The 18,029-nt window shown below is 38.9% G+C and overlaps 1 protein-coding gene across 1 annotated transcript in view; it reads left to right on the top strand.

Moving 5' to 3' along the window:
* Positions 1 to 18,029, top strand: part of ADAMTS3 (ADAM metallopeptidase with thrombospondin type 1 motif 3) — a 256,015-nt gene that overhangs the window by 206,605 nt on the left and 31,381 nt on the right. Inside the window, exons 6-13 of the mRNA XM_026509996.4 lie at positions 7,240 to 7,323; positions 9,177 to 9,333; positions 10,094 to 10,199; positions 10,598 to 10,741; positions 11,323 to 11,455; positions 13,448 to 13,561; positions 15,604 to 15,749; positions 16,895 to 17,070. Of these exons, the coding sequence (XP_026365781.3) occupies positions 7,240 to 7,323; positions 9,177 to 9,333; positions 10,094 to 10,199; positions 10,598 to 10,741; positions 11,323 to 11,455; positions 13,448 to 13,561; positions 15,604 to 15,749; positions 16,895 to 17,070 (1,060 nt within the window). The remainder of the gene's footprint in view (positions 1 to 7,239; positions 7,324 to 9,176; positions 9,334 to 10,093; positions 10,200 to 10,597; positions 10,742 to 11,322; positions 11,456 to 13,447; positions 13,562 to 15,603; positions 15,750 to 16,894; positions 17,071 to 18,029) is intronic.

Genomic DNA, 18,029 nt, shown 5'->3' with positions numbered 1-18,029 from the left:
CAGACTTGAGAGATGTCCACAGGGCTGGTTAACTGACTGGCTGCAGTATTTGCAGAAGAGGAGGAAACTGAGGGTGGTTTAGTTCTCGACTGCGTAGAGCACTGAGAGAACAGACTTTGGGGAGAAGACGAGTATACTTTGAGATAGAGAGATATATTCCCGATAGATCGTTTTGTTACTACTGGAGTTGAACAGATGGCTCTGGAGCATGAGAGAGATGAATCAGTGTTACAGACATAAACATTTGGAGATCATCAGCCTATAGGTATTGATTGAAGAAACAGCAGAGAAGGAAATATTGCAGGGAGAGCACAGAGGAGAGATGACGGTTGAAAACAAAACTTTGAGGCACACTGACGTGTGAGCTAGGCAGAGAAAAGGGAGCTAATATCACTAAAGAAATGGAATAGTATCATTGGGGCGCCTGGGTGGCTCAGTTGTTAAGCATCTGCCTTCGGCTCAGGGCTTGATCCCAGCGTTCTGGGATCGAGCCCCGCATCAGGCTCCTCCGCTAAAAGTCTGCTTCTTCCTCTCCCCCTCCCCCTGCCTTGTGTTCCCTCTCTCACTGGCTGTCTCTCTCTCTGTCAAATAAATAAAATCTTAAAAAAAAAAAAAAAAGAATAGTATCATTGACGAACACACTGCTAAATAGTTCTGCATGCTTCTAGCACTATAGATGGGCTATTTTTTCATGATGAGGGAGAATTGAAATGTTAATTAAGGAGGAAAAGGAACTCCATGAAAGTGAGAGATTGAATACAGGCAATAAAGAGTTAAATTTTTGGAGTCCATCTTTGGAGCAGAAGGAGCTAGAGACTTAGCACTTCAGCTGGGACAGAAAGAAAAAGGCAAGCATGGTAGTTGTGAAAAAAGAACAGGCATCAGCCTCACATAGACTCACCTGAATTTTAGTTGTGCTGATCTTTTGAGGGGAAAATCCTGTAACTTCTGTTTCTTTCAGAGCACCTATTCCTATCTGATATGACCTGGTCTGCGTGTCTTTTTTTTTAAATTATTATTGGTTTTTGTCTGTGCATATTTTACCTTTTAGAACATAGTCATGATAAGAACAGACTCAAACTCAGTTACTATTCAGTTTCCTGCCCCAAGAACATTTGGGCACATAGTAACTGTTCAGTAAGTATTTGACAAGACTGTTAATAAAGGTAGTTATCATTAGTGTGTGATTGGAGGTGAGAAAAGAAAAGAGAGTCAGCTACCTACTCTGAATAAAAGGAATATAGAGTATGGGCGAGAATACAAGTAGGTGGGTGTTCAGAAATTTTTAGCTCTGCAAGAGATGAGATGTGGAGAGAGTACTGTTTCTTCCCAGTTCATTTCAGAATGCTTTCATGACCAGCCCAGATTACCTAGGCTATATTGTGATTACTTGTTTGTCTTCCATAAACCAAGTCTCTCTCTCTTTTAAAAAATCATACTGGGGTATCATTTATTTTCTTCTGTACAAATAATGGCTAACAATGTTTTGATTTTACACTTGCAAGAGCCAGCACTATTAAGCACTGTAACATATATAAGGTCATTTATTCCTCTCAACAATCCTATAATTAGCCCATTTCACAGATGAGAAGACTGAAGCACAGAGGCAAATAACAGGCCCAAGGTCACATAGCTAAGATCAAACCCAGGTAGTCTGGCTACAGAGCCCATGCTCTTAACCACTCAGCCATACTGTCTCTCAAGACCTAATCCACCCATCTAAAAGAAAAATGAATGTTGCTTTGTTGAAGCCAGACAAAGCTGTTCATCAGCTAGTCAGACAAAGCAGGTCAGATTGTCCTGCCAGGGAAATGTCCTGGGAGAAATTGTCCTGTCCGGGAACAAACCTGGAAGGAATTTTCCTTTCAAGGAAAAGAATACTTGATTTGATTTTACCTTCCCCCCCCCCCCCACATCATTGGCAACCCCTTCTAATTTAAGGTCATCTGAAAATTGAATTAATGTTCTGTTTACCCCTTCTTTCAGGTAATTTAATAAAAGCTCTGGGCTCCACCCTGAACACCTCATAGAAAATCTACACACATTCTAATAGATTGGCTCACGTGGTAAAATGATATTTGGTTTTACATATATTTGCATTATATTGTGTCAAATATCTGACTTCTTAGAATATTTATGCTTACATACCCAAAACACTGGTTATAAATTTCAGCCCTATCTTTTCTTATTCAGTTTTTCCAGTGATCTGCTCTAGCATCTTTGTTTTTCCCAGTATTTTTTAGAATACCATCATATTGATCATCAAGAAATCCTTATTTATAGCAAATTCAGAGTTCAATTCCACATTTCCTTAAAATTTACATGAAGGAAGATTGTGAAAAGGAAGTGAAGTTGCTAAGTCCTCTTTCTCAATGTACTCACACACCAATTTCTTAAATCCAGGGATAGCAAATCACTATTGTTTATTCTAAAACCAGCTGTTTTGTGCAGAGTGACAGTGCTGTGGTCTGTGGGTCTGTGGAAGTATAGCAAGGTGGTGAACCCTACTGATTCTGGAGCCAGACTGCCTAGGTTTTCTTCCTTTGCTGTGTCTATTGGGCAAGTTACTTGACTTCTCTGGGCCTCAACATCATAGATGTAAAATAGAGATGATAATATCTCTAAAGTTGTTGCAAGGATTACTTGAATGAATATAAAGTATTTAGTGCAGTGTCTGGAATCCGGAAAGCTCTATATAATGTTAGCTGTTGTTTCTGTTTGTTGTTGTTGCTTTTACTTAGGAAAACAATTGCTTTCCTTGTCACTAAGAGTTGTAAAAATGTAAAAATGTAAAAAAAATTAACAAATATTGTTTTAGCTCATCTTGACAGATTCACGTGGTTCATTCAGTATGTTTTTTTTTTTAAAGATTTTATTTATTCATTTGACAGAGATAGAGACAGCCAGCGAGAGAGGGAACACAAGCAGGGGGAGTGGGAGAGGAAGAAGCAGGCTCCCAGCGGAGGAGCCTGACGTGGGGCTCGATTCCAGCATGCTGGGATCACGCTCTGAGCTGAAGGCAGACGCTAACGACTGAGCCACCCAGGCACCCCCAGTATGATATGTTTTTAGTTCATTCTGTATATAATTTATTGATTGTTAAAATTTGTAATTAACTTATTGTCAGATTCTGGGAGTTTCTCTTTGCCTCTCCTATGTTTTAATAGATGACATTGAAAAACAATCTAAATAAAGATGTCTTCAATATTTTTCTTTGCTTTCAAGAGTCAAATGACTCAATGTTTTCCTTAGGCTAGAATATTTTAAAACTCTTATTTAATTTTGAGGAAGTTATTTTATTTATGTGTAAATATAGGAAAAGGCAGACATAACAACTGGTGAGTAAATACCTCCAGGTGTATTAAGCAGCCTTTACCTCCCTCAAAAATGCATATACCGCCATCTGCTGGAAGGAGTTTTGTACATTGAGACGGTATTTTTGAAAAAAATTGTCAAATGATTTTCCCCAGAGTTTTTTCATAGATCAAATTTAAATCACACCTTTCATTCAATTGAGATTTCAAGTGTAAAAGTCTTGAAGTCACTTTTAGGTGAAAATTAAGAAGGAGGCAGTTGGATTCCTTGTTCTTTTCCTGTAAATTGTGAAATACATCCATAAGTCTTTAAAATCTTTTCCAAGGGTACATGGAAGGGTGCTAAAGTTCTTGGTGTTTTCCTGAAGGCAATTGTGTGGCATTTTGCTAGATTTGAAGCAGGCAGAGCAAGTCCAATCATAATTTGCCAGTGAGAAAACAGAGGCCCAGAGGGGTTAAGTGATGAGCCCAAGGTCACTCAGTTCCTCAGTGGCATAGCTGGCACAGAATCCAGGTCTTTGAATATCTTATCGATTATTTCTTCAGCTCATCATATCCTATAGGCCTCTGAGTATAAAAGCATTGCATCCTATTATTAATAAGACCTAGCAAAATGAAAAGCAGTCAAACGATTAAGTACATTTTAAAGTGAATTGTGTATTTTTTTTTAACTTAGAAAAGCAAAATAATAAGTGATATCCAGTGCTTTGCATTGACACCTAACGTGTGTTGGCTTGCCATATTGAAAGAATACTTTCTGCTCTGTGTACATATTATTGCCTTATATCTGGTGATTTCTACCCATAATAATTAATGTATGTCCCATGACAGTTTCACAAATGTGTGCTGACCTAGAAGATTCCCTGATGGATTTTAATTTGGTTTCTGCTGGCGTATCTAATTGGCCTGGCATCATAGTGACTTTTGTTAAACAGTACTTTTCGTTTGGTGAATGGTAACTTTGACTTTTAAAAAAGTGTCCTTCTACCCCATCATTTTATAATGTAATCTTACCATGGGAAACATGAATTTTGTCCATTAGACTTCCTTGGTATTATACGGATTTTAAAATCTCCCAAGTACAGATGAATTTGCTAATTTAGGGTGATTATACATTCTTATACTAACTCAACTATCATAAGCGGTTTGGCATTGTTGCCACCTGTCCTCCATTGTATGAGTCCAAGATTTTCGGATGTGTCTCCTGCATTTTAAACTATGGTTGTCACTGCTGCTCTGCAGTGGCTCTGAGCGTCGCCTTCCTTCTGTCTTCTCTGCTCTAGAAATTTTTTTCTTTACCTAACTACTTTCCCTTCATTTAAAATTTTATTGTTCCCTTACTTTGTGTATTTACTAGCATTGCTTTCGGTCTTTTGTCTTTTTTAACATCAAATGCTTTTACATTTCAATTGCATGAAGCTGAGGACCCGTGAGTGCAGCCATGTTGCTAATTCAGAACAGCTGCCTTTCGAGAAGTCTCTTGGAATGTCCCTGAGTCTCTGGATCAATGTGTTCGTGACATGCCTGGCTTCAGACCACTTACTTGTATTGGAATTATAATATTAGGAATTTCTATCAGATAATTAATCCAAAAGAGGAAGGGGATTCGGTCTTCAATTAGGCAGGTGTGGGGGTAAGATAAGAGAATGTACCCATGACCAAAAAGGTTACACGAAATCACAGCTTTTTTGTCCAGCATTCAGTCTTTTCTTATATTGACCTGGAATCTACCCCTCTCAGCTTGAACCCATGGTTTTTATTTATTTTCTGTAGATTTATGGAATAAATTGAACCCCTTTTCCATATGGCAGCTATTAAGTCTTCTTTCTAGGTTTTTCTTTTCTGTTTCCCATAATCTGTTCCGTAATCTCTCTCTCTCTTTCTCACTCATAAATTTTTCTGAGCAATCTGTTTGCATGAGTTAAATCTTTTAATTCTTGCACTAGCCCAGTCTGGTAGTATTCTTATTATGCCCCTTTGGCCAAGGCAAAGAAAGATGGAGACCATACAATGCTGAGGGTTGAACCAAGAGACCAGCCGAGACTCTTGATGTTCTGTACTAGGCTTTCAGCCACTACATCTTCCCTTCTTTATGTGACACACTTTCGAGGCTTTTTGCTTTTTTGCTCCTTTCTGGATACATTCATATTTGTCAACTTCTCTTTTGTAAGACATCGTAGATAAAATGTACTCAATACTTCAGGTACACCCTGGCCTCCAAAGGGGATGGCTTCCTCCTGGGCTGCCTGTCTACACACCTGTGCAGACACATTGCAGAGGTTTCTTTGTTTTAACTCGGCTTGTTTTGAACAGGTATTAAATTGGGTCTTACCATTCTCTGTGTGGATGCGCATTTGTAAACTGTATGTGTGTATGTAAATGCATTTTTCTGCTTAAGAGGATCCTGCATCTTCTCTTGTCAAACTGTACGTTGTCGTCTTTAGCACATACTCCTTTCTGCAGCTTTTTTTTTTTACCTCCATCTTAGCTGTTCTCTCTTTTATTCCATACAAATTTAGTAAGTATGCCTTTAGTCTATATTTTAGGCCTTGATTTTTTTTTTAGGCCTTATTTTTAGGCCTTATTTAGTAAGTATGCCTTTAGTCTATATTTTAGGCCTTGATTTTTTAAGTCCCAATAGATTCTTGAAATATTTCGGTTGAGAGTTCTCGGTCCTGTTTCTTGGTCAGTGTGGTAATTGGCAATTTTATGATTCTTGAATTCTGTGGAAACTTTTTAGAACATTCAGTCATTATTAAGCTAGATTTCTTTTTAAAGTCTCTCTCTGTGATATTATGGTTATCTTTTCTCTATAGGTTTTCCACTTGCTGTGCTTATAGTCTCCCGGATCTCAAGTCGAATTGCAGTCAGTTTTCCATCCCTGTTTTAGTTATTGTGATAAATGTTTGATCCCTGTCCCTGGAAATAGCTAAGACTTTTTATAATCTGGTCAGATAACTCCACCTTTCCCATTCTTGGGACCATTTGCCAATTTAATAAGCAACTTCACTCACACTGATTTTGCACCAGCTTAATCAGAAGATGCAAGGATGGTCTACTTTAGATTCATATCTTCCAACAATTGACTGTGGGTTTTGCATACCAGTTAACTTCTATTGTCTTCATCTTGCTCCTCTGTATAAATCTGTGTTGGACTATGATCTCCGAGGTTGCTTAAATTCTAGTATCTATGATTTTAAAGTAGACCAAATCTCTTTTAGAAATTTTAGCTCAACTTTAAAAATTAAATAAAAAGGAGTGACTCAACTTAGCTTTTCTGAGTTATACTCAAGAGTGATATTCATCTAATGTGCACTCATACAGTCACCTTAGTAATTCAGATATTGAAGGATTTCTAACAGTATAGGACTTGTAAATAATCATTGACTCAGCTGCCCCACTCCAAGGGGGGGAGCACTGGGAGGCCTACTGACTTACTAGCCTGCAGATAAACCATTAACTCCTGCACACCAACTCCATTTCTGTGGGCTCTCCCAACCAGACGTAGGACCCCTGGTGGTGACGTGAGCACCCAGACAAATGCCTGCTGTCTGTTTTCCTCTACATGACTGTGGCTACGCACCGCTAGTAGACTCTTGTCAGAGTCGCCCACTTTTGGTTGCTTTTGGTGAATATTATATGTGGATTATAGCACATTGGACTCTTTCTAACACAACAATAGTTTAATGAAGCCTTTTTAAAGTATATTCTCCATTGTTCATGGTACTGTGGGGTTTACAAAATCAGTAATTCACATATCTGAGAATTGTTTCAAAGCTAAAGGTAAGAGCGTTCAGCTTAAATAAAATTTAAAAAAAAGTGACTTGACTCCAGTACTTGTGATTACATGGCTGATCCCTCAAATGTACATCTCATGAAGTCGTTATGTTACCTTTCCTTTAGCAACGATCTGCTTTGTTTCCAGGTGAATGAAATTTACCATGATGAGTCCCTTGGAGTGCATATAAATGTGGTCCTGGTGCGCATGATAATGCTGGGTTATGCAAAGGTAAAATGTCTTAAAATATGTGAAGTATGAACGTGAAGGACTGGGCTAGCAAATGGAAGATTACATTTCTGTAGCTACAGTTAACATGTGGCATTGATGTCTCACATAGACCTAGCTGATTAGAACTGAGGAGGAAAAACTGTCACAACAAGAATAGCTCTCCCACTCGGAGCACGTAATGATTTTTGAGCCGATACCATTCACTCTGCTTATCTATCTAACGGAGTCGTAGGTAGTTATCCTGGCTCTAGGCATGACTGTATGAATGAAAACAAATGGATACCGTTGTGAGGAAAGAGAATGTCTCAGTCTACCCTTATCATCAAATTCATGAACCATTTATTCATTCAAAATATCTATGCCAAGTGCCTACTATGTGTCTAGGTGCTTTGAATATATCAGTGAAGAAAAATAGCAAAGATCCTTGCCCTCTCATGATTTGTTAAAAACAGTATTTCACATGTATATCGTTCCACCTAAGAAAAGAAAGTATACAGTGGATATTCACTTAGAAGAGTTTTAATCCTTTCGAAAACAAAAAGTTAGGTCAAAATGCACATGGTAGAAATTTCATTAAATGAGACTAACTTCAGTTGGCTTTAAAATGGCAGTAAATGTGTCCTTGTCCTTGGAAATAATGAAGTGGATGACCATGGTTTCTTCCTTTGAGAAAGTGCCTAACTTGGCAATTTTCTTGATATTTAAAATTACATGCCCCCTCCCATAATTAATCCTCCTGATCATGAAATACTAAGGAAACTACGCATTTAGCAAACAGGAAAAAATCCATGTGGTTGCATTTCATTATGTATTTAACACCCACTTATCATTTTCTGATGAGAAGGTGTCATTGATCTTTACTTTATTCCATAAACCCGACCTACTTTGTGTCATTAACAGTAAGTACAAGTCAGCTCCAGCTGGAGATGTTAACAGCCTTCAATTGGTTGTTATATGATTTGTTTGGAGAAGTATGTGATCAGCATATAATAAACCAAGCTAATTTTATTCAGAATGTAAACACTGCTAATGATATTTGCTGAAATGTAACAAAACTCTCAGGCTGTCAGCCAAGTAGAGACTAATTTGGGGGTCCAAATTCAATTTCGTATTGTATCAGAACTACCCCGGGAAGTATGGATACTGGGTTCTTGAAGGATGGGCCCTTTTCCCTCTGAATTTGTAACTACTGAACATAATGTGGTCGTAGCAACATTCCAGGCAATGTTAATCCATCTCTTGTAACTGCCAGATGAGAGTACATCTCTCTTCGTCCCGCTGGGGTTAAAAAAACGGGTAGTTGTTTCTTCAGTGTGAGGTTTATGTAATTTGACCACTTCCCAAAATGAAGACTTGACCAGCTTTGCCAGCTCATTGAAGAATTTATATTCCCCACATTTGTTGATCAATTCTGGGCCAAAAAAAATAAATAAATAAAAATTTTACCTAAAGATCTTTCACTTTAACAGCTCTGGATAAATCTTTTCCTTTTTTTTTTTTTTTGTTCTTAGTATCTATAAAAGTAAGAAATCTGAGCTGAATTAGGAAATGGACTACTATAATTCTTACCCCAATGATTAACATTGAGTTGCCCCACGATAGCAAATGTCAGTGTTACCTGTTCCCGCAAATGTGTCAGTCACCTTTCACACAGGTACCACTGATCGTCATTCAGATATCCTTCACGGGCACTTAGAATTCCCAAACAAGGGTAGATAGATGCATAAGCCCTAAATAATATTATTGAACATCATTGAAGTATTGCCCTCCCAAATGTTGACTTCAGAGCAGATGATAAAAGGAAGCCTTTGGGAAAGTATTGTGTGCTTCCTCAACACACTGTTTCCTCTTAGTCCATCAGCCTCATAGAAAGGGGAAACCCATCCAGAAGCTTGGAGAACGTGTGTCGCTGGGCTTGCCAACAACAAAAGTCTGATCCGAACCACTCTGAACACCATGATCATGCAATTTTCTTAACCAGGCAAGACTTTGGACCTGCTGGAATGCAAGGTATTTCTATTAATATGCAGAAGAAAAACTTAAGGGCATGACTTTTCAAAAATGATTCTAAATCAAGGAGTCTGTTCAAATATTCAGATCCCTACCATCACTTTCCATCATGTGTCAGCCAGGCATACACTTTCTTTCTATTGCTTCCAGTGACTTCTGTGGAATTCACAATGTTAAATGCCACTTAAATGCTATAATACATTGTTCTTGCCTTTAAGACAATGACTGTGCATTTGGGGGTGTAGAAGGGATGCTGTAAAATGCAGTGTGATTTCCACTAACTGCTTGGAAGGGGAAAGGAGATGCCATGAGAAATGATTGCTGCCAGAAACCTTTCTTCCAAAGTCAGCCTACATTCATCTAATAAATTCTGATGTAGACTTTGGAAAAAAAAAAGTGGACTGATGAGTTTCTTTTCAACGTTGATGGAATTTCTGTCTCCCTTTATCAGTACCATCATAGGAAGGACCATTCACTAAAAACAGAAAGACAGAGCTTTGTTGGTGGGCAGAACAGAATAGTAACCCCAGGCAGTTCCTTCCCTTAGGGAAGGAGAAAACACAGACCCAATGAATCTTTTTAGAGACCATTACCTGTGTGTGGCTTTCCCAAGAGAATGTGGCACAATGCTAGCAGCGAAATAATACTGCCTCTGTTTCCTGAAAAGCTCTTTTTTTTTTTTTCTAGGCAAAGGTCCAGTAGTAGTTCTTAATGGGCTTTCTCATAAAATGAAAATAAAAGTAATTGTTATTCTCTACAGGGTATGCTCCAGTCACAGGCATGTGTCATCCAGTGAGAAGTTGTACCCTGAATCATGAGGATGGTTTTTCATCTGCTTTTGTAGTAGCCCATGAGACTGGCCATGTGTAAGTCACTGTTGACAGCTATAAAGCAAAAAAAAAAAAAAAAAAGTCTTTTCTTCCCTGCTTCTCTCAGTATTGTTCATACTTTGGGCAGAGTACATGCCAGCATGCAACCCTCATTCCTTGCCAAGTGTGAGGAGCTGAAAACAGGGAAGAGGTCATGCACTGAAAGTTAATAAGTGACTCTGGCTTGCAGAGACACCCCTGCACTTTTCATAGCTATCAGACAAGGAAGACATTTCTGTCAGAGTGTTCTCTACTTCACAGTCTCTGGGACTCCTCCGCAAAAGCCACGCTAATTTATAAAATGCATATTCCCCTAAATTTATTTCCAAAAGTGAAATCAAGCAAAATCCACGGCCCCTCTGATTCTTACTGGTGAGGTCTCACTTTTGTTGTAGGCTGGGAATGGAGCATGACGGACAAGGCAACAGGTGTGGTGATGAGACCGCTATGGGGAGTGTCATGGCCCCCTTGGTGCAAGCAGCGTTTCATCGTTACCACTGGTCCCGGTGCAGTGGCCAAGAACTGAAGAGATACATCCAGTACGTCCCCTTCTGCATGTTCTGAGAGCATTTATGTTGTAGCATAACGCAGACATGAAACTGACTTTTAGGACCTTGATCTTAACCAAACTCCCAGGGAATGAGAATTGTTGCTCATGATGAACATTTTCTTATGACTCAGAGGTTTGGGCACAATGACACCATAATGTAATCACAATATTTTAAGCAGTAAGACTAGAATTTAAAAGAATTGTTAACCGTGGTCTCCTTTTAGTAAATTTCTTGTGTAATCTTTGGTGGTCAAACTTGAGTTCAGGATGAGGAGCGAGGACAGTCATGTGACACCTGCAGAGAGTGCCACATAGTCCCTGTAGCTGGGGCCATGAATAAGGCTGTCACAATTCTCCTGTATTCCTGGGTCATGTTTGGCTTCTTTTTTGGAATGAATAAGGATGATGGGTCTTTTTCTAAATGGAAGTGAAACCCAAAACCTTCAAAGGTATGACCTTGCTGTATGATTGGATGAAATTCCAGGGTCTGTAACCTAAGAATAGTTTTTCATTAGGATGTGATAAAAAAAAATGAACATTTACCGGCATGAAATATTTTCCTTTCTACAGTTCCTATGACTGTCTCCTTGATGACCCTTTTGAACATGATTGGCCCAAACTCCCAGAACTTCCTGGAATCAATTATTCTATGGATGAGCAATGTCGTTTTGACTTTGGGGTTGGCTATAAAATGTGCACTGCGGTATGTTACTCACGGTCAATTGAGATTTTGCTTCTTGAAATCTATTTGCATAGCTCCTGTTTGATGACCTTTATAGACTCACTGGTGCAAGTGGAAGAATATCTATCAATGATTTTGTGTTTGCTGTGTCACTATGTGCTGAAGCTAAGAGCTTCCAGTATATTATCTTATTTAATCCTTGTAGCAGACTAGATGGGAGTTGGTATATTTTTATTTTACAGATGAAAAAGCTAAGACTTAGATTGAGCAATTTGTTTAAATCACACATCTGGTCAATAGGGGAGCTAGACATTGAAACTAAGATTGTCAAGCTCTAAAGCTTTAGGCTCTGATGCTCCCTTAGTTTCTGTGACCTTCAGAGATGACTTCCAAGCCTTCAGTATATTGTTTTTCATTCGTTTGTTGCCCAGGATTTCATGTAGCTGTGACCATAGGGAAGGGTGGTCCTGGTATATTCTCATGTGAGAGTCCTAGTGTAGCATGAAGGTCAGGAATATGGGTTTCATACTCAGACTAGGTGGGTTGTCAGAATCTGGATCTCATACTTACTAGAAGTATGACTTTGAGCACTTTATTCGATCTCTCTTAATTTCCTTGGGTGTAAAATATGGATAATGATAGTATTTATCTCATAGAATTGACATCAGGATTAAATTTGATACTGTAATTACAGTGGTTAGCACAGTGCAGGCACATAGTAAATGGAGTCCAGTAAAGCCAGTCCTCCATGTGGGTGTGAACATTAGAGCTATGTTTCACTAAATTCCTGCATTGAACTTAAGTAGTTCATTAAAAAAAAAAAAAAAGAAAAGAAAAGGAAGAAAGGAGGGGCTTTTTATATGTTGGAGCAAGCTTTATGTGTTAGAGCAAAGAAAATAAGTATTTCAAGGTACTGAAAAGAAGTTGATCTGCTGTTTGAAATCTTCCATATCCATCTACCTACAACCGTTTGGTCTGTGTGTAAGGTACACGCTGTCAGCTCCTTATTACCTGCTTTAATGCTTTAGACCTGAGAATTCTAAAGCTTTGGCTCAATGTCATGGAAAAGTACAATTTCTGCATTAAGTAATAAGAATTAGAACAAACAAACCCAGGTCCAAAATGAGTACAATTAAAAAAAATAAAAGCTATGACCATAAGGCTATTTTGTGGGTGATTAGTGCTGTAAGCAATGACTATATGGATAAACTGGTATTTGATTTTTTTCTTAAATCTAGAGAATGGTAAGATGTTTCTAGTTACAAAGAGATCAAAGACCACACACAAATATGTGTGGACACATCCATTTGGATATAATAATGTGGTGTTTTAGGAAAACAAAAAACATTCTCACAAGTGAGAATACGAAGATTCTAGTCTGGCTGTTATTGTCTCACTTATAATCATAACTAAAGCCTTGCCTTATAACTCATATTCTCAGTCATGGATTGTTTTGAGAATTAAATGTATGGAAAGTACCTTATAAACCACATGAATGTATTGTGAGATTTTGTTATGCCTAGAACACCTTATCTCACATAGCAAGCCTTATAAATATTTTCTGCTTTTAGTCAGCTCAGTATTATTCATAATCTGACTGGTTCATAACTACAAGGATAAAGAGAAACTGTTTTGATGAATGCTGCAAAAGCATTTTAATAAGTTTTCATATTTGAAATGGTCATAATATTTACAAATTCTTTAAAATTCCCATATTACCCATTTGAAAACCATAAAATAGAAATGGTATGCAGAAATGTTGAAGTAAGACAGAGAATCACAGACAAATTATTGTTTACCATCAATATTTTAGAAAAGCAGAATAAAAGTATTCTTTCCTTGGAATTCTTAGGCAGTATTTTTTTTCTTACTATGCCCCAACTATGACTATTAATTTGAAATTAAAATACCGAAGGAACATGACATGAAGAAAGTATGTACAAGATACTGTCGGACATGTTGGTATGACATGCCAACCCTATTTCATTGAGATCCCGATCCTCTCTCTTCTAGTTCCGAACATTTGACCCATGTAAACAGCTGTGGTGTAGCCATCCTGATAATCCCTACTTTTGTAAGACAAAAAAGGGACCCCCACTTGATGGGACTGAATGTGCTGCTGGAAAAGTGAGTATATCTATTTATACAATGAAGATTTAAGATAGGTTTCATCATAATCATCTTTAGAAACCTGGAAAATTATGACCCTTGCTGTAGTCATTCTGGTACCAACCATGGTGTATGGGCTTTCATTATGATAATGCACTAGCATTGTTTCCTGGGGCTTCTATGACAAATTACCACAACCTTAGTTGCTGAAAACAACAGAAATTATATTCTCTCATAGCTCTAGGAGCCAGAAGTCCAAAATCAGTTTCACTGAGCCAAAATCGATGTGTAGACAGGACCATCCTCTCTCCAGAGGCTCGAGGGGAGGATCTGTTCTCGCGTCTTCCAGCGTCTGGGGTCTGCCTGCATTCCTTGATTTGTAACCGCACCATTCCAGTTTCTGCTGCCGTGGGCACATTGTCCCCTTCTCTTCTGCGTGTAAATTTCCCTCTGCCCCTCGCTTATAAGAATACATGTGCTGTGCTGGCATTTAGAGCCCACCTGGATAAGCCAGGGTAACCTCTCCATCTCAAAATCCTTAACCAATTCATGTCTGCCAAGACTGTTTTCCAATAAGGACATGTACAGATTTGGGGGATTCGGACCTACCTACCATCTTTGAGACCGCTGTTCAGCTACTCCTGATCGAGTAGGAAGCAGCAGCTCAGCGGAATATCTGGGCCCCTGCTAATGGGATTTGATTTACTTGCTGGCTTCCCACTCCTTGTGAAAGTTGTCCAGAAATAAAGTCATGTGCATTTATACAGAAGATTTGGCCTTGCTCCTTGGGGAAAGATGCCCAGAGGTTTTAAATCTCAAATTGTGTAGTCAAGATTGAATGCTCAGAAACTGGCCAGGGGCCAAGCTACGCTACTCATAAGGGGAAAGATCACCAAACTCAAAACAAAGGCATGTTAAGAACTCAAGTTGAAGAGCCTTGACTAGTTTGGAAATAAGATATTGTAGACAGGACCAAAAGCTGGCAAGGAAGATTTACATAGCTTTTAGTTCTTTTAAAGCCATTTAAAGCTCTATTTCAAATGTGTATGAACTGTATTTGCTCTGAGAATTACAAGTATCATCATCATCATCATCATCAAATCTGCCATTATTGGTATTTAAACTTTGTTAGGTATTATGTTAAGCACATTACATATAGTGTGTTCCTCTGGAAAAATTCAGTGTTACAAACTTTTGACCAAAAAATCAAGAGCAACAATGAATTGATTCATTTTTGCTTTATGAAAAATATATCCTGTAAATCAACCCTGAACATCCAACTTCTCTAAATATATTTGTGTTCTGTTTAAATTTACCAAATTTGAGTTTTAAGAAACATTTTTATTGTAGGTAGGACAAAAAAGCAAGTCAAAATGTTGAAAGGGAAAAGAACTAATACCTGTCGAGCACCAGCTGTGTGCTGGGTACTATAAGTGAGGTGCCTCTGTAGTATCAAGGTTCAGTAGTTCCCACTTAATTACTTCCTGGCCAGTTGGTCTTCTCCTCCTCATCATCATTGGCCCCCCATATTCCTCATCTAAAACGTAAAGATAGCAAATGACCTGTCTATCTCTCAGGATCATTGTGAATGAAAATTCTGAAACATACCTCAGTGTTTTGAACACTGTATATGTTTTAGATATGTTAATTAACTCCAAAGTTAAGGCACATATTTTTCGTTATTATTATGAAGGGGAGCATATTACCCTTAAAAAACCCTGCTATGTAGCTAATGAGGGATGGAGAGTAGAATATTACCTGCTATGCGTGTTGGGTCCTCAGATCATTCTTATTGGTTTTGTTTGATATTCACTGTAAGTATATCATTTAAAAACTTGTCTGAGTGAGCGAATTTTTTTTTCACTTTATACTTAAAACTACAAGTCTAAGTTATCCTATATAGGGTACCTTATTGTTATGATTGTGCTGGCTTAATTTTAAATGCATTTTTACGGGGGGAGAGAAAAGAAATAAAGGCCTTTAGCTGGCGATAGTTGTGTAATAACTTGAGCTTCACCTTATGCATGACTTTCATAATTGCCTTTTGTCATTTTCCTAAGTGGTGCTATAAGGGTCATTGCATGTGGAAAAATGCGAATCAACAGAAACAAGATGGCAACTGGGGATCTTGGACCAAATTTGGCTCCTGTTCCCGGACATGTGGAACTGGTGTCCGTTTCAGAACACGCCAGTGTAATAATCCCACGTGAGTAAACTCCTGTATTCTAGTTGTTTTTGGATAGACCAGAAAATGCTTCGGTATTATGTTATTAATATTCTGTTTCGTGAAGTACGTGACAAACACAAAACATGAAAACTAGGGGTGTAAGTGTCTATTTTGGGTAAATCTCCATTCATCAATCTTGTGAAGAGTCATCAATGGTGAAGATGAGAGGCTCAAGTGAAGATTAGAGATTTTGGAAGCAATTGGTATTTAGAAGCCTTTGGGCGCTGGGCAGGGAAAGCCCGTCACTGTGCTGGTAAGGCCTGGGCCCCGAGGCTGGGCGGGCCACTGCAGGAAGCCCTCCAGCCAGGGGATCACTCACTCCGGGGTTAGGAGAGCAACATAGCTGAGCAGGACCACAGAAAGTGAACCAAGACCTAGGAACTGGGGGAACAGCACCCCATTCACTCACTCAGACTAAATATATTGAATCCCTCTTGCATGCTCAGCAAAAACATAAGACATTCTTTCTGGTGAGAAAAGCATCTTCTTTAGTCTCTGGCCGCAGGATGGCTCTGAGGAAGTTTTTCTTAAAGAATATCAAATGTCACATAACTGTTTTCACAGGAAGAGATACTGGTAGTATTAGTGGAAGTAACAAAAACAATATAAATTATAATAAGAGCAGCTAAGGTTCACTACGAACTATGCTGTGTTCTAAGTATGTTAAATATGTTAACTTACGCGGTCCTCGCCATTTTTCTCTAAGGAAGATGGGATTATTTTTTGCGTTTTACATAGGAGAAAACTAAGACATAGAGCTGTGATCAGATTTCTTTGGGTTGCATGGACATGTTTTATGCATGGTAGGAAATCTAATTTTCCTCAGTCCATACATATGTTTTTTTAAATTTCTTTATAAACTTTCACCATGCATTCAAAATATACTGTTTGAAATGCTGATTTAAGTTGAGATTTTGGTCCCCACCTCCCTACCCCGTCCCAGACACACACACAGGGAGAGGATGGTGCCTTTGGAAAGGGATCGAAATTAGGAAGTATGAGTTCATTCACTTTGTGTCAGCAGCTGAGAAGCTCTGGCTTTCTGCCTTCAAGTACTCTGTCTGCAAGCTTCAACTGCTGGCCCAGAGCCAAAGGGCCTTTTTCAATGTTGTCTTTTCTTTTAGGCCCATCAATGGTGGTCAGGATTGTCCTGGTGTTAATTTTGAGTACCAGCTTTGTAATACAGAAGAATGCCCAAAACACTTTGAGGACTTCAGAGCACAGCAGTGCCAACAGCGTAACTCCCACTTTGAATACCAGAATACCAAGCACCACTGGTTGCCATACGAACATCCCGACGGTGAGTAGATGCTCCCTGTCTTCCCGCTGTGTGGATGGTGACTCAGAGTGTAAGCCTTGTCAACACCAATCCCTTGGACTCTTGGTCCTTACTTGGTAAATTAGAAAACTTGGTGTTTATAGGGGTAAATCCTGCTGGGTTTCCAAGAACAAGGCTAACGTAGGCCTTTCCCTAGAAGGGTGAGAATTGTGGGCTAGTCCCCGGCAAACGGCATTCCCACTGTCACTGATGAAAAGACCCGTGGAAAGCAGCCCATAGGAGACATGTCGAGGTTCCTCGTTTGACTGGCACCCTTCTACTAGGAAACGCTCTGGAATACTGTGATCTTTCCTTTCCAAATAACTAGGGAAAAAAAACCACAGTTCTTTTACAACTGAGTCAGAAACAAGAAGAGATCATGACTTAAGAACAAAAGGCACATCTGAACCTTTTATTTTTGTACTGTACGCTAGTTATCAGAAAAGACACTTGGAGATTCCATTTTAGTGTTTCACTTCATACCTCTGAATTTTTGGTTAAATGTGTGTAAATGGGAACATCTCACCGTACTTCATATTTGGGTGGCTGAAACAAAATAGTTACATGATGGCCATATGACACAACACGCTGCTGAGTTCAGGTTAAAAGCTGTTTTAGGGGCGCCTGGGTGGCACAGCGGTTAAGCGTCTGCCTTCGGCTCAGGGCGTGATCCCGGCGTTATGGGATCGAGCCCCACGTCAGGCTCCTCCGCTATGAGCCTGCTTCTTCCTCTCCCACTCCCCCTGCTTGTGTTCCCTCTCTCGCTGGCTGTCTCTCTCTCTGTCAAATAAATAAATAAAATTAAAAAAAAAAAAAAAAAGCTGTTTTAAAGGAAAGATGCATCCACATAGGAATTCAGTGTTGCAATGCATTAAGAAGAAATGCATTATTTTTTATCTGTTTCGGTGAAGCGAGTCACATAAATTATATTACATTTAACT

The sequence above is a fragment of the Ursus arctos genome, unplaced genomic scaffold, assembly GCF_023065955.2.
Source record: "Ursus arctos isolate Adak ecotype North America unplaced genomic scaffold, UrsArc2.0 scaffold_9, whole genome shotgun sequence".
NCBI classification, from domain to species: Eukaryota; Metazoa; Chordata; class Mammalia; order Carnivora; family Ursidae; genus Ursus; species Ursus arctos.
Note: the sequence above shows the minus strand (reverse complement) of the source record. Positions and strands in the feature narration are given on the sequence as shown.